Source organism: Thamnophis elegans, chromosome 10 (genome assembly GCF_009769535.1).
Source record: "Thamnophis elegans isolate rThaEle1 chromosome 10, rThaEle1.pri, whole genome shotgun sequence".
NCBI classification, from domain to species: domain Eukaryota; kingdom Metazoa; phylum Chordata; class Lepidosauria; order Squamata; family Colubridae; genus Thamnophis; species Thamnophis elegans.
The window spans coordinates 56002799-56018413 of NC_045550.1; the positions used below are offsets into that span (position 1 = coordinate 56002799).

General features: G+C 39.8%; 1 protein-coding gene across 1 annotated transcript in view; it reads right to left on the reverse strand.

The window, feature by feature from the left end:
• SPATA16 (spermatogenesis associated 16) overlaps positions 1-15615 on the reverse strand; it is a 207455-nt gene that overhangs the window by 81149 nt on the left and 110691 nt on the right. Inside the window, exon 4 of the mRNA XM_032224818.1 lies at positions 14177-14261. Within this exon, the coding sequence (XP_032080709.1) occupies positions 14177-14261 (85 nt within the window). The remainder of the gene's footprint in view (positions 1-14176; positions 14262-15615) is intronic.

The window sequence follows — 15615 nt, forward strand, 5'->3', positions numbered from 1 at the left end:
AGAGGTGAAAGTGAATCACCCTGGAAAATTCCTCGCTTGATATTAACCATTCCGTAGCTCTCATTCCCTACTGCCAACTCAGTTCTCCATTGTTTCATTGCCTTTTCAGTAAAGGATGTAATATTTTTGCTAATGCCAGTTGTTTCTAAGCATTTTATGATCCAACTATGTGGCAGTGAGTCAAATGCCTTTTTGTAATCAATCCAGACCATATTCAAGTTCGTTTTTCTGTTCTTACAATTTTCTAATATCATTTTATCAATTAGAAGCTGATCTTTTGTGCCCCTGCTCCTTCTTTTGTTGCCTTTTTGCTCTACTGGCAAGATGTTGTTTGTTTCCAAATAATCCATCATGTTATCTGCAATAATGCCTGTGAGTAATTTGAAGGTTGTTGGTAAGCATGTTATTGGTCTATAGTTTTCAGGTGTTGTTCCTTTAGTTGGATCTTTCTGAATCAAGTATGTTTTTCCAGTTGTCAACCATTCATCAATTTGGCCCTTTTGTAAAATTTCATTCAGTTGCCTGGCCAATATTGCATGTAAACTGGTCAGATATTTGAGCCAGAAACCATGTAATTGGTCCTTTCCAGGTGATGTCCAATTCTTTACCTTTTTAACTCGATTTTTGATCATCTCAGTTGTTATTTCTAATACTTGCATTTGTTTGTTGCCAATGCTTTTCTCAAAGTCATGTATCCACTTTGCTTCCTTGTTGTAGTCCTTTGCATTTTCCCACAATTCTTTCAACTGTGGCCTGCTTTTCTGGTTTTTCACTTTTGGTGTCACCATTCACATTAAGACTTTGATAAAAACGCCTTTGGTCTGATCGAAATTGCTGATTTTGTTTATATTGGATGATTCGTGCCTCATATCTTTCAATTTTTCTAGCTGTTGCTGTTATCTGCTGTTTTACAATCTCTACAGCTTCATTGATGTTTCTTGTATCCAATCTATATCTTCTGATTAGCCGATCTATGATTTTGTTGTTTTTAAGCCGTTGCTCATGCATGTTCTTTAAGTTACTAGCATCTGCCCTTAATTTTTTGATTTTTTGTTCTAGACGGATTTTCCACTTTGGCTTTGATGCTTTTTCTGTTGTGTGACTAGGTACTTTAATTTTAATGCCTAGTTCGTTAGTGACTATTACAGCTGCGCTGTACATTAACTGGTTTGTTTCCAAGATGGATCCCGGTTCAATTGTTGAAAACACTGCATTAACCATTTTCATGATAGGGGCCAAAATTTTCTTAGGCACAGTTTTTAGTGATGGTAAACGTTGCCTTTCCTCATTAAGCAGAAAATGCTCCATGATCTTATCCTTCAATTCTTTTTGTTTTTGAGTTAGTTCATCAGTTGGTTCAGTGATAACTGGTTCTAGTGGTGGTGATGTTATTTCCTCCCTGAGAGCTTCTTCTGGGAGTTCTACTATAGTGTCTTTAGTTGTGTCTTGAATATCAGTTATTTCCGCTTGTGATATTGTTTTTTGGGTTTTGCAATTTGCCTGAATTTCCTCATGTTCAACTTCACTAAACACTTTATTCCGTATAATAAATCGCCTTTGATCTGCTAGTCGTTGTTCACTAACATTTGAATCTGGATATTGTTGTTTCCATAATTCATACATTCGCTTTAAATATCCTCTTTTTTCTGGCTCTGAGTTGTAGTAACAGGCCATTATGGCACGGTTTTCATCTGCACTATATTTTTGTCGTTTTGTTGGCTGGTCCACTTGTAGCCCACTTGTCGACGGATGTCCAGGGACCCCAACATCCGCCGCGGCCCTTGTTAACCTGCGCGACGACCGATGCGGTATGGAATTCTTATTCGTTTTTTTCACCATATTGTATGGGTTGGCGGGGGTTTTTTTACGGGACCGGATGCCAACCTGATCCCAACCTTCCTCCTTTCTCATCCGGGCTTGGGACCGGCAACGGCGGAGTTGTTGTTGTTGTTATTATTATTATTATTATTATTATTATTATTATTTTGCTGGTTTCTGTCAAAATTGCCCATTCAGAAAAAAGGATTAAGCTAATGACCCTGCCATTCCCTTAACAACTGTGTAATTCACTTAACTGGTACAGTGATTTGCTTAAACTATTACTGTGTTAGCACATGAGTACCTTGACTTACCACCACATCTACTTATGACTGGACTTCCTATCTCAATTGTGGTCATACGTCAAGGACTACCTGTACAGTTGTTTGGTTCTATACATGAATAGAATAGAATAGAATAGAATAGAATAGAACAGAACAGAATTCTTTATTGACCAAGTGTGATTGGACACACAAGGAATTTGTCTTTGGTGCAGATGCTCTCAGTGTACATAAAAGAAAAGATACATTCATCATGAATCATGAGGTACAACACTTAATGATGGTCCTAGGGTACAAATAAGCAATCAAATCATACTAGGAAACAATCAATATAAATTGTAAGGATACAAGCAACAAAGTTACAGTCATGCAGTCATAAGTGGGAAGAGAAGGGGATAGGAACGATGAGAAGATTAATAGTAATGCAGACTTAGTGAATAGTTTGAACAGTGTTGAGGGAATTATTTGTTTAGCAGAGCGATGTCGTTCGGGGGAAAACTGTCCTTGTATCTAGTTGTTCTGGTGTGCAGTGCCCTGTAGCATCATTTTGAGGGTAGGAGTTGAAACAATTTATATCCAGGATGTGAGGGGTCTATAAATATTTTCTTTTTGACTCCTGCAGCATACAGGTTCTCAACAGAAGGCGGGTTGGTAGTAATTGTTTTTTCTGCAGTTCTAATTATCCTCTGAAGTCCGTGTCCATCTTGTTGGGTTGTGGCACCAAACTGCACAGTTATAGAGGTGAAGGTGACAGACCCAATAATTCCTCTGTAGGAAGCAGAATTGCGGAATTTCTTCATAATAAGCAGCAGTGCAACATTGGGGGAAATGCTGATTTTGATGGGGGAATGTATTTTTGTTCGTATAAAATTGAAACATACAATGTGGGATAAACTTGTATTCGGGCATGAAAGAAATCTGTTTACCTGCTGTCTCTGATTATCCTATTGCCGGTGCTGAATTAAGACACACCTGTCCACCCCATCAGCATCTATATATGGAAAGGAGTAGGTGGTTGAGGAGGTGGCACCATCTTGTCTTTTGTTTAAAAAAAAAAAAGCAACGTATTCTAGATTGACCCTGCTAAGGTATTTTGGGTTGAAGAAAGGTGGGGGGGAGAGAAGAAACAGTAAGCAGAAGGCATGATGTGGAAAGAAGTATGCTTTTATTCACATGCAGCTAGAAGGAATCCAGATTGCAATGGTAGTCAATGGCTCTCTTCTTTCAACCTAAACCAATTTAATCTGGGATATGAGCAAAAAACCAGAGGTGTGACAATTAAGATTCTCAGTCATCCAGGTCATGATTGTCCCAAAGGTGCTTTTCATGAGGCAACTGGACTTTCTGATTTTTCTTTGAAGACGTTTCACTTCTCATCAGTCGTGGGATTCAAAATTTTTTTACTACCGGTTCTGTGGACATGACTTGTTGGGCATGGCAGGGGAAGGATACTGCAAAATTTCCATTCCCTCCCCACTCCAAGGGAAGCTTACTGTAAAGTCTCCATTCACTCCCCACTCCAGGGGAAGGATACTGTAAAATCCCCATTCACTCCCCACTCCAAGGGAAGAATACTGTAAAGTCTCCATTCACTTCCCACTGCAGGGGAATGATACTGTAAAATCTCATTCACGTTCCACTACAGGGGAAGGATACTGTAAAATCCCCATTCCCTCCCCACTATAGGGGAAGGATACTGTAAAATCTCATTCACGTTCCACTACAGGGGAAGAATACTGTAAAATCTCATTCACGTTCCACTACAGGGGAAGGATACTGTAAAATCCCCATTCCCTCCCCACTCCAAGGGAAGAATACTGTAAAGTCTCCATTCACTCCCCACTCCAGGGGAAGGATACTGTAAAATCTCATTCACTCTCCATTACAGGGGAAGGATACTGTAAAATCCCCATTCCCTCCACACTCCAGGAGGGAATGCAAAATCTCAATTTCCTTCCCAGCAGCTGGGAGGTAGAGAATAGATGGAGATGGGGTCAGTCAGAGGTGGTATTTACCGGTTCTCCGAACTACTCAATTTTTCCACTACCGATTCTCCAGAACTGGTCAGAACCTGCTGAATACCACCTCTTGTTTCACCTCTCATCCAAGAAGAGCTGAGGAAGCTTCTTGAATGTCAAGTGAAACGTCTTCAAAGAAAAACCAGAAAGTCCAGTTGAAAAAAACACCTTTGGGAGAAATCAGATTGCTCTGTTACCCGTCTGAACTTATTGATTTGGGAAAAGACCTATTAGCGGATGGATCTTTTTATGATGTAGAATATGCCGAAATAAAATCTGACAGGCAGAAAGAGAATCTAGGCAATGTTGATAGGAAAACAGTGCAGTTAGAAAAATAACCAAACTGGTAATCCATCAACCAGACAACCTGAAAAGGAACATGATGGATCCCCAATCACAAACAGAAACTTTGGAAGAATGGGGACAAGTCAGTATTGTGGCTGGAAATGAAAGGAAAGCAACAGATGGATGATCCAGATGCTGAGCGACAGAAGGAAATAAAGGGTACTCCATAATACAGGTAGCCCCCGACTGACTGTTCAAAGTTAAAACATCACTGAGAAATGTGACTTATGGCCATTTTTCACACTTATGACCATTGCAGCATCGCCATGGTCATGTGATCAAAATTCACTCCCTTGGCAACTGACTCCTATTTGTGATGGTGGCGGTGACCAAGAGTCATATGATCCCCCTTTGCAACCTTCTGACAAGCAAAGAGCCGAGGTGGCGCAGTGGTTAGGGTACTGCAGGCCACTTCAGATGACTGTTATCTGCAGTTCAGCGGTTCTAATCTCACTGGCTCAAGGTTGACTCAGCCTTCCATCCTTCCGAGGTGGGTGAAATGAGGACCCAGACTGTGGGGGCGATATGCTGACTCTGTAAACCGCTTAGAGAGGGCTGAAAGCCCTATGAAGCGGTATATAAGTCTAACTGCTATTGCTAAAGTCAATGGGGGAAACCAGATTCATTGAACATCCATGTTCCTAATGTAAAACCCGCAATGATTCACTTAACAGCTGTGGCAGAAAAGGTTGTAACATGGGACAAACATTTACTGAAGAAATGTTTCCGCTTAACAACATAAATTTTGGGCTCAATGATGGTCCTAAGTCGAGGACCACCTGTACCACAGAGATTTGGTGACCATCTGGCAAATTCACCCTTTTTTCTACCATGCTTAGCGCCAGTGCTTTTCCTGGTTTAGAACCTCTTTACTTGCAACAACAGATTGAAAGCAACAATGGATGATCCAGATGCTAAGGAAGTGGCTTTACAATTCTATGTGCTCAATTAGCTAGGATTAAATAGCCAAAGGGACATGGTGGCTCAGAGGCTAAGACGTTGAGCTTGTTGATCGGAAGGTCGGCAGTTTGGTGGTTCGAATCCCTAGTGCCACGTAACGGAGTGAGCTCCTGTTACTTGTCCCAGCTTCTGCCAACTTAGCAATTTGAAAGCATGTACAAATGCAAGTAGAAAAATAGGAATCACTTTTGGTGGGAATGTAACAGCGTTCCGTGCGCCTTCGGCGTTTAGTCATGCCAGCCACGGAGACATCTTCGGACAGCGCTGGCTCTTTGGCTTTGAAACGCAGATGAGCACTGCCCCCCAGAGTCGGGAATGACTAGCACATGTGTGCAAGGGGAATCTTTACCTTTAAATAGCAAAACCACTAAGGCTAAGTGTCATTATTTGACAGTAGTGTAAATCAGTTATGTTACAGAAATAAATATCCATTCTTCAAACTAATCCATTATAGGTAGTCCTTGACTTCTGACCACAATGGAGCCCCAAATTTCTGTTGTTAAGTGGGGTATTTGTTAAGGGTCTTTTGCCCCCTTTTACAACCTTTCATGCCACAGCAGTTAAGTGAATCATTGCAGTTCATGAGCTAGTGCCCTGGTTGCTAAGTGAATCTGACTTCCTCATTGACTTTGCTTGTCAGAAGTTCGCAAAAGGGGATCACATGATCTTGGGACACAGCAGCAGTCTCATATATATATATATATATATATATATATATATATATATATATATATATATATATATATATATATATATTAGATTTTTACTAATATATATATTAGATATATATATGGAATATGAATGGAAGCAGTAGACTTCCTCCCATATTTGGGCAAACCAGGGGTTGTGACACTCAATACATACCTATTTCCCTGGCTCAGCTGATAAGGAGGAGAACCTTGTGGCTTAGTGGTTAACACATCTGCCTAAGGTGTAATACAGCACAGGTTCTAATCCCAGTAAGGGTATGGCTAGCTGATGAGAGCTAAATAGCCTGAAATAGATCTATACTAGTCTCCCTTTATTTATTTATCAGCACAAATACAACACACACACACACACACACACAAACCACTTGCCAAGTATCTGAATTTTGATCACATGATCATAGGGATGCTGCAAAGGTTGAAAAATGGGCATGTTACATTTTTCAGTGCCGTTGTAACTTTAACAGTCCCTAAGTGAACTGTTGTAATTCGAGGACTACCTGTACTGATTCCACTATAAAGAAAGCACACTAACAATAGGCAAAAAGAAGTATTTGTTTCAATGTTTTTGGGCCAAATTTGTACTGTTTCTGCTTTATTAAAAACACACACAGGCGACATGTGACAATTTAAACATAATTTTTCCTAGTGTTAAAGTCCTTTTCCATGTCCTTCCTCAAGTCTGCCTTGTTTTTCTCTGTAGCTAAGTGCAATTTTTTAATAAAAGAATTCTAAAGTAAGTTGTTCGCTAGCATAAAAGAGTCTATAATCAGCGCTGTTGCTTTGGTTACACAGAATCATAAGCACGCACAGATATGACATCTTATTTTTGGCATTACCTTAACGTGGAGATAGTATATTAATAAATGCTTTCAGACCCTGAAATACTGTTTACTTTGAACAAAATGGCAGGTCTCCAAATGTAATAATGCAAATAGAACTTGGTCTTTATATACTTCTACCCGGGCATCGCATAAAAATGGAAGCTGGCCACAGTACTTTGAACAAGCCCAGCTTTTATTGGGATTAAAGCAAAAAATTAAAATAGAATACCAGCTCATTTACTTCTCTTTCCAATTTTACCTTGGCTTAGAAGATGTTATTTGGCCTGGAAATGTTACCTAACATAGAGTTTCTTAACCTTGGCAGCTTTAAGATGTGTGGATTTCAATTCAATCTGGCTGAAGAACTTTGGGAATTGAGGTTGACATATCTTAAAGTCACCAAGGAACTTCAGCAATCTTTATGGACTTCACCAATCTTTCCAGATTCAGTTGGGAAAAATTGTCCCCTTTTCTATACAATCTCTCTGTACAACTTCCATATCTCATTCAAGGCAAAACTTATCAACTGTTTCTCAATGAGGGTGGAGATTTGTTCTTGGAGTTTGCGGGTTGGTTTCCGAACGTTTTGCTCCCAGGCTAAGTAACATCTTCAGCAGAATTAAAGGACTGACAGTGTCGGTGTTCTTCTGCTTGTATGGGCTTTGTGTAGTCGGTAGATCTTGTGGTGGAGAGGTCATGTCTGGTGTGGGTCACGTCAGGTGCGGGTCTTGTGATGGGTCAGGGGTGGGTCACCTCAAGTGTTCCTCAATTGTCGGAGTTTTAATTTACACCATGTTTATCTACTACTGACAATTGCAGAGTTGTCAAGATGCTAGAACTTAACTTCTGTCTTTTGGGCAACTAGAAATCTTATTGATTGCCATCCCAGCCTTTTCCTAGTTGTGTCTTTCTAACATTATATAACTGGATCTGGCCCTTTAAATCCAGACAGATAGCATTACATCCAGAGGTGGTTTTCAGCCAGTTCTGACAGGTTCTGGAGAACTGGTAGAGAAAATTTTGAGCAGTTCAGAGAACTGGCAAATAGGCTGTCTCCACACCAACTGCCTCCCAGCCTCCCAGCCTCCCAGCGGACTTTTGTTGCACTGAACAGGAGAATAGAGCTGGGAAACAGGTTAGTGGGGTGGGGAGGAAATGGAGATTTTGAAGTAAGTGTTAGGTAAGCTCCCCGTTGAGAGAGCGAGTACATTCAGCGAAGCGTTGTGAGAGTTCTGTTGGGGAACACACAAACCAGCATACAGAGACACTGCAGTTTAAATAGGCTTTTACTTTCGTGGAAATAGAGGTATCAGAGTCCATCAAGCAGTCCAAGTCATACACGGATAAGACAGTCAGTCATCAATGTCTTTCAGTTAAGGGATAATCCAAATAACATAGTCCAGTAACATATAATCAGTTCAGTACTCAAAGTTTGCTAACAGTTGCAAAATTTACAATAGCTTACGGCACTCAGATCAGATCAGCCCAGCATCTAACGAACAGAGAGCTAACAGTCATTCTGGCTCCCTCTTATGGCCGATTGAGGAAAACAGCAACCAATCACATTTTACAGTGTGATTTAAAGAAACAGGTACAACATTGTTACATGATTTATATATTGCCAACCCAACCATTAGATTATATTCCTAACATTAACCTTCCCCTGTCATGCCCACAAAGCCACACTCACAGAACCAGTAGTAGAAGTTTTGGAATCCACCAACTACATCCCATGAAATACTTAATCTTGTTGAATTATACTAGCCCTTGATTTACAACAGTTCATTTAGTGAACGTTTGAAGTTACAATAGCACTGAAAAAAGCAACATATGACCATTTTTCACACTTATGACCATTGCAGCATCCCCATGGTCACATGATCAAAATTCAGGTGCTTGGCAATTGACTCATATTTATAACCGTTGCAGAGTCTAGGGCTCATGTCATCACCACCTTTTGCAGCTTTCTGACAAGCAAAGTCAACAGGGAAGCTGATTTGTTTAACAACTGTGTTACTCACTTAACAACTGCAGTTGGTTCCCTTAATAGCTGTGGCAAAAAACATCATAAAATGGGGCAAAACTCATTTAACAACTTTTGCGCTTAGCAAACAGAAATGTCGGGCTCAATTGTGGTCGTATGTTTGAGGACTAACTCTATTGACCATTCTTGATGTATGGAGTTTCCAACTTTGAGTGCATGCTTTACCTTCTCTCTTATCCAGCAAGCCTTACCTTGATGGATATGAATAGGCCTTGATTTTTGAGAGCTATGATTCGATTTGAATTTACATTTCTGAATTTGAGGACAAACTGATTTACTTTGACTTCAACAGAGATTCCATTTGAAGAAGAAAAAATGGTCGTAAGATATAATGGGAAACCATCACAACCTCTACAGCTGCTTTGGTGTGCTGTTTGTTTGCTTGTTTGTATGTTTACGGCAGAATAAGATGATGAAAACAGTGGGGATAGTAGATTTTACAAATGTTCTTTTATGTCCTTTTTCATTTCCCCCCTGCATTTTTCCGATTGTTACTAGTTGCCCAGAATCGCTTGCAAGTGGGTGGCCATATAAACTGAAGTAAATAATTGAATTTAAAATGCATAAATAAATACATAAACAGATCTTTAGAGATTGTTCTCCTGACAGCTTTCAGCTGGATATCCTCAACAGTTTCATCACAACACAGTCTTAAGCTTTTTGTTCCAACTGAAAGAAAATAACACTAACAAAAAAAATACCAAAATAAGTTCCTTCTTCTCCACTTCTACTTATTTTTTTAAATGCTAGGCTTGGCATGAAGAGTGCCAGCTAATGTGCCTAATAGAGTAGGCTAGTTTTGCTGGCTCCAATCACAATTTTTCTGTGAAGTGCCAAGAAAATTGACATGGACAGTTTATAGGTTTGGCCTGTGCTGGGGCATAATCAGCTTGTGACTAGCCTCAGTGGAGTGCCAGTGTAATGGCATATGAAAATGACCTTGAAGGACATGATGAAGAGAAGCAATGGGAAATTTGCACCTTCAGACATGAAAGATTCTGTTAAAGTGTGTTGGCAATGAAGTAGAATGAGCTCATCTAGTTGTTATTTCCTGTCAAGTTGACATGGAAGGACTGACAGCTAACTTGGGCAAAGCGCACTGGCAAACCTTAGTGTCTTCGAAGCAGGATTCTATTATATCAAAGTTGTGTCTACGTGGCAATAACTAGATTGTCACAGTGGACCAAAGTGCCACAAAGATAGAAAAGCTTTAGGAATGGACTATAATGTTCATTATAATGAACATGGTTTTTGTGGTATTCAGTTGTGGTGAAGAGCCATGGTGGCACAGTGGTTAGAATGCAATATTGCAGGCTAATTCTGCCAACCGTCGGCAGTTCGATCCTGACTGGTTCAGCCTTCCATCCTTCCAAAGTTGGTAAAATGTTGGGGACAAAATGCTGTCTCTGTAAATCACTTAGAGAGTGCTGTAAAGCATTATGAAATAGTATATAAGTCTAAGTGCTATTGTTTTCCTACCTCTTTTCATAAAAGTAGTAAATGTTTGGGACACAACCTCTTTAGCCTGGCACGCATTCATTCCCTGCTGAGAAACTTAAACTTGCCCCAGATTATGCAGAAGTTTTAAGACTGGGTCCAGGAGTGTGTTCCGGACTAGTCAACTATGAGTGTTATATGGAGCTTCCAATTTTGAATTTCCAGTTTTGTGGGCAGAATCAGCATAGAATATACCATTTTTTTATACACAAAAGTGAATTTGCACCTGTCAGCTATGAACTGAACTGAACTGAATATTCCTATGCTTCAGTTGCCACACAAAGAGGGAAGGGGGGAAGGAGGTTGGAAAACTTTATTAGACATAACAAAGGTCTTTCTGATGGGAACCAAGCTCAGCTCTACTGGTAACAAATAAGGTTGGGGAAAGAGTGCCCAGAGAGCGCACCCAGTTATTTCCTATTTTAATTATACTGAAACTGTGAAAATTATTTAGAGTTGGTTTTCCTTTAAGCAGTGCTGCTATGATGTACTCAATAAAGAAGTTCTTTGAGGAGGATTCTAGTCTCAGACTTCTGATTTGCTTGGGTTCATTAGTGGGAGCCTTGACAGTATCATTGCTGATAAGAATCCCAGAAGCATCAGAAAAGTCAGTGAATTTGCAGTGCATTTCATTGCAGCATCCTGATTTGCTTCACTGGATTGGTTTTTGCTATGACACACAAATTGGCTTTAATGGGGTTACTCAGCAGACATTTCATTGGGCCTCAAAATTTTGCATAACCTATCTTTTTTTCACTGCCTTGCTGCCGCACAAGCATTTTTTCTACTTCCTGCTATCTTTTGGATTCATCCTGACACCAACCATATTAAGAACCTTCCCTCTTCCTTTTGACAAATGTTCAGACAGGGCATAAGGAATAGAGTATAATGAAATCTCTTCTATTCCACTCTCTCTTTTGTCAGTTCTCTGAATTTCATTTATAAGCTTCCCTCTTCTTCCCTCTAATGGTATAAATTATAGCTATGACTCACTCTTGCCTCTTTCTTTCTCTGCCCCTCCCCTCCTCAGACAATTCTTTAACAATTAACAATGAAATTTCCTTGCATTTGATACTATAAATAAAATCTCCTTTGCCTAGAAAAATAAATCTTCTCAAAACAGAAAATAGTTTGGTTTTCATAGCCTTGAAATGGTAACTGGACTAACACCGTGACTCAGTGAATGGTAGCCTCATGAAATCACAGTGATATCAACTTTAAAATTGCTGGCATAGCAAATTTAACCAAAAATATAAGACATTTAGCTGTATACAATGCTAACTTTTGTTAATGCTGACCTCTGTTAGGATTTTTATTATTTTTCACACTGTGTGAATTTAAAAAAAGTTCTTGAAGACCTAGATCAGTGTTCTTTAACCTTAGCAGCTTTAAGCTCTATGGATTTCTATTCCCAGAATTCTATGGCCAGCATGTTGGCTGAGGAATTCTGGCAATTGAAGTCCAAAGGTCTTAAAGTTATCAAGGTTGAGAAAGATGGATTTAGATGTTTCTTCAGATATGGGGCTTACAGGGTAGATGGATCTGTCAATATGCTTTTTCTTCCTTGACATGACTGTGTATGTATAGAATGAGATAGTTGTCCTTGGGCACGCTTATCTCTGTCATTGTATTGTTACTTATTATAATCTTGCTGCTTTATTTTCTGCTGTTTTAATCGTACGTTTGCCACCAGGAGTCACAATTATGGCTATACAAAACAGACAAATTAGGAGAACAGTCAGGTTACCCATCATCATAAGAAAACCAACTAAATGAAAGAACACATATAGTAGCTGAAAAATATGCCATAGGACACCAGTCCCCTTATGCAACTGCAGGCTATGCCCTCTATTATTTGATTGTCCCCTAAGCAGCATCTCTTCCTCCCAAGATCATTCCTACATACCCTTACAAGATCAGTTTGATAGCTGGGAGCAAGGAATACTTTGTTCAGGGTGAAATAAGTAAGGGCAAACCAATCTGCTGCTTAACATTAGAACCATCACAATAACAAACTAACATTATGTCAAGAGACATTGCCAATCTAGTACAAATAGGAGAAAAAGAAAACTTGCCTTCAGAAGTTGTGGGTCAGTGGTGGGATTCAGCCAGTCCGCACTACTTCGGGAGAACCATTTATTAAGTTTCTGAGCAGTTTGGTGAACTGGTTGTTGGAAGAAATCATTAGGGCAGAGAACGGGTTGTTAAATTATTTGAATCCCACCACTGTTGTGCGTGCTCCATCACTTGAGGCTTTTAAGAAGAGATTGGACTACCACCTATCTGAAATGGTATAGTGATTTCTCCTTCAGCAAGGGGGTTAGAAGACCTCCAAGGTCTTTTCCAGCTCTGTTATTTTGTTATTCTGTTACATTGAAAGAGCAACTGAGTTTATCTTCCTAAGCTCAGGAATGTGAAGGTGGCCATGAAATAAAAATATATATTCTACAACTTGGGAGAATGATAATAACACAAACAGAGAGATACCACATTGACCAAAAAGAGGTATAGTCCAGACCAGGATTTTCTCAGTATGACACATGGCTATCAAAACTGGGTCATCGAAGAGGCTGAGTGAAGAAGAATGGATGGGTTTGGATTGTGGTGCTGGACAAAAAAATTGCTCTGAGCATCTTTTGCCACAAAAAGAACAAATCATTCAATAATAGAGGAAAGTAAACACAGACTGCTGAATGAAATCATTAATAAGGAACCTGGAACCTAAATATTTTAGGTAAATAATGTCACTGGACAGAAAAACCTGAAGGCCATTGGAAAAAAAAAAGGCCAACAGAATACAAGATGGTTAAATTTATCACTGGTATGATGGCTCACAATAGCTGTGGCTGTGGTCAGAATCATGAAAATAGCATCACAGGGTCATGCTGCAGGCATGAATGTTCTGATAGAAGCTCAAAATGGGTTTTTGAGTTGCTCACTGACAATCCAGGTAAATGATAAATTATTAAGTTACGAGAAGTTGGAAGCAACAGAATGACTGAATAACAATGGTTGTATTCTGGTTCAAAATACATGTTGAGATCTACCTTTGGATCTATTGAAACGACCGCAAATGATGTCGCTTAATTCAGAGATGTGTGAAATCTACTAGATCAGTGGTCTCCAACCTTGGCAAAGCTGGCTGAGGAACTCTGGGAGTTGAAGTCCACAGGTCTTAAAGTTGCCAAGGTTGGAGACCACTGTAGTAGATGACTGGATCCATATAATGGTTTGGAAAAGGCAAAATAGACCATTGCTTGCAAAATTCAGCTTTGTGAAAACTATTTTCTTGATGGAGCAGAAGGCTTGACTAGTGCTTTGGCTAGCAAAAGTGCAGGAGAGAACTTCAGAAAAATCGAGCTGAAGCTACTATAACTGAATTTTGTCTACGTGTGTGCATGCGTGTGTATTTCTATCAATGTTGAAATTTTATTATACTCAGTAAAACTGACTTATGTGTCAGAGCTAACAACCTTGATTCTCCCCCCCCCCCCCGCTTAAAATTAGTCTTAGGGAAAAAAAATTTCCTTCATTATAAATACGTAGCTGCCATATATAACGGCTTTGTGATTGATAAGTCCCACGGCTATCTTAGCTGGCAGTCTTTTAAACACCAATCCTTCATCTGGGTTTGAAGAGCAATGGGGGGCACCTTTCTCTTAGTTAGGCCATCCATTTTTACCTGCCAATACAGTTTGATGAGCTTGCTAGTATGCTGGTCTCTTCCTCCAGACAGCCAGTACGTGTAGTCAGCAATCATGATACTTCTAGCGACACAAGAGAATTAAAAAAAAACGGAACATATATTAAAGGGTAAAAAAAGAGAAACAAGAACATACAAATGTAATACTTATGACACAAATGCCCATGGTATACAAACTATGGAACTACCAGAGCAGGAGATAGAAGATCTCAGGGGTGGGTTCCTGCCAGTTCTAACCTCTTCCATAGAAGAGGTTCCACAAATCTACAGTGCCGTTTAGAACCGGTTCCAGCTCCCTCCCCCCGCCCATCCGCCCATCATCAAGAGGAAGAGCGAGAGGAGGAATTCTGGGAGTTGAAATCCACCTGTCTTAAAGCTGTCAAGTTTAAACACCCCTGGGTTTCTTTCCCCCTAATGGGTTAGGGGTGCAAGGGTCTTGTAACTTGGCAGCTTTAAGACTTGCGCCCTTCAATGCCAGTGTTCCTGAGCCAACACGACTGGAGGAGGAATTCTGGGAGTTTAAGTCCATAAGTCTTAAAGCTGTCAAGTTTGAACACCCCTGGGTTTTTTTTCTAAAGGGTTAGGGGTGCAAAGGTCTTGTAACTTGACAACTTTAAGACTTGCGTGCTTCAAATGCCAGAGTTTCTGAGCCAACATTTTGGTTGCTAAGCAAGAGCGTTGTTAAGTGAGTTTCACCCCATTTTACAAGTTGGCCACGCCCACCCAGTCACATGGCTAGCAAGCCACTCCTACAAAGAAGGCCACACCTACAGAAGAGGTTCTAAAAAATTTTGAAACCCACCACTGGAAGATCTCCTGTGCAAAATCTGATTCATTAAATTGGCTCTCTTCCCTATTCCAATGGAGAAAGTGTAGCAATAAGACATAACTGAAAAGTTGAATAGGGTGAATAGAGTAGAGTAGAGTAGAGTAGAGTAGAGTAGAGTAGAGTAGAGTAGAGTAGAGTAGAGTAGAACAGAACAGAACAGAACAGAACAGAAAGAATTCAAAGAAAGAAAACCCATTTCTATAACTCATGACTCCATCAGGACACAGTTAAATATATCATGTGAATATGATAAATGAAAAACAGGAATGTTCCTTTCTTTAACATTTAGCAAAATCTGGCTGTGAGATCTTAGGTTTGGGACATCTAACTTAAGACAGAATTGATGGTTGATTATCTCAGGTTTGATTATGGGATCCAAGATTATGTTTTGCACTTTGACAACTTTATTTTATTTATTGTTGTATTTATAAAAGTATAGTTTTTGGGGCCTATTCCGTATCACTCTAACAAAAACAGCAGCAACAACAAAAACACTTTAGATGATGGTAAGTGAACACAGACCAAAAATAGGAATGTGAAGCGTTAACCATGGATGTAGGAGTCCCTTGGATCCCTGCACTCTAAGTTA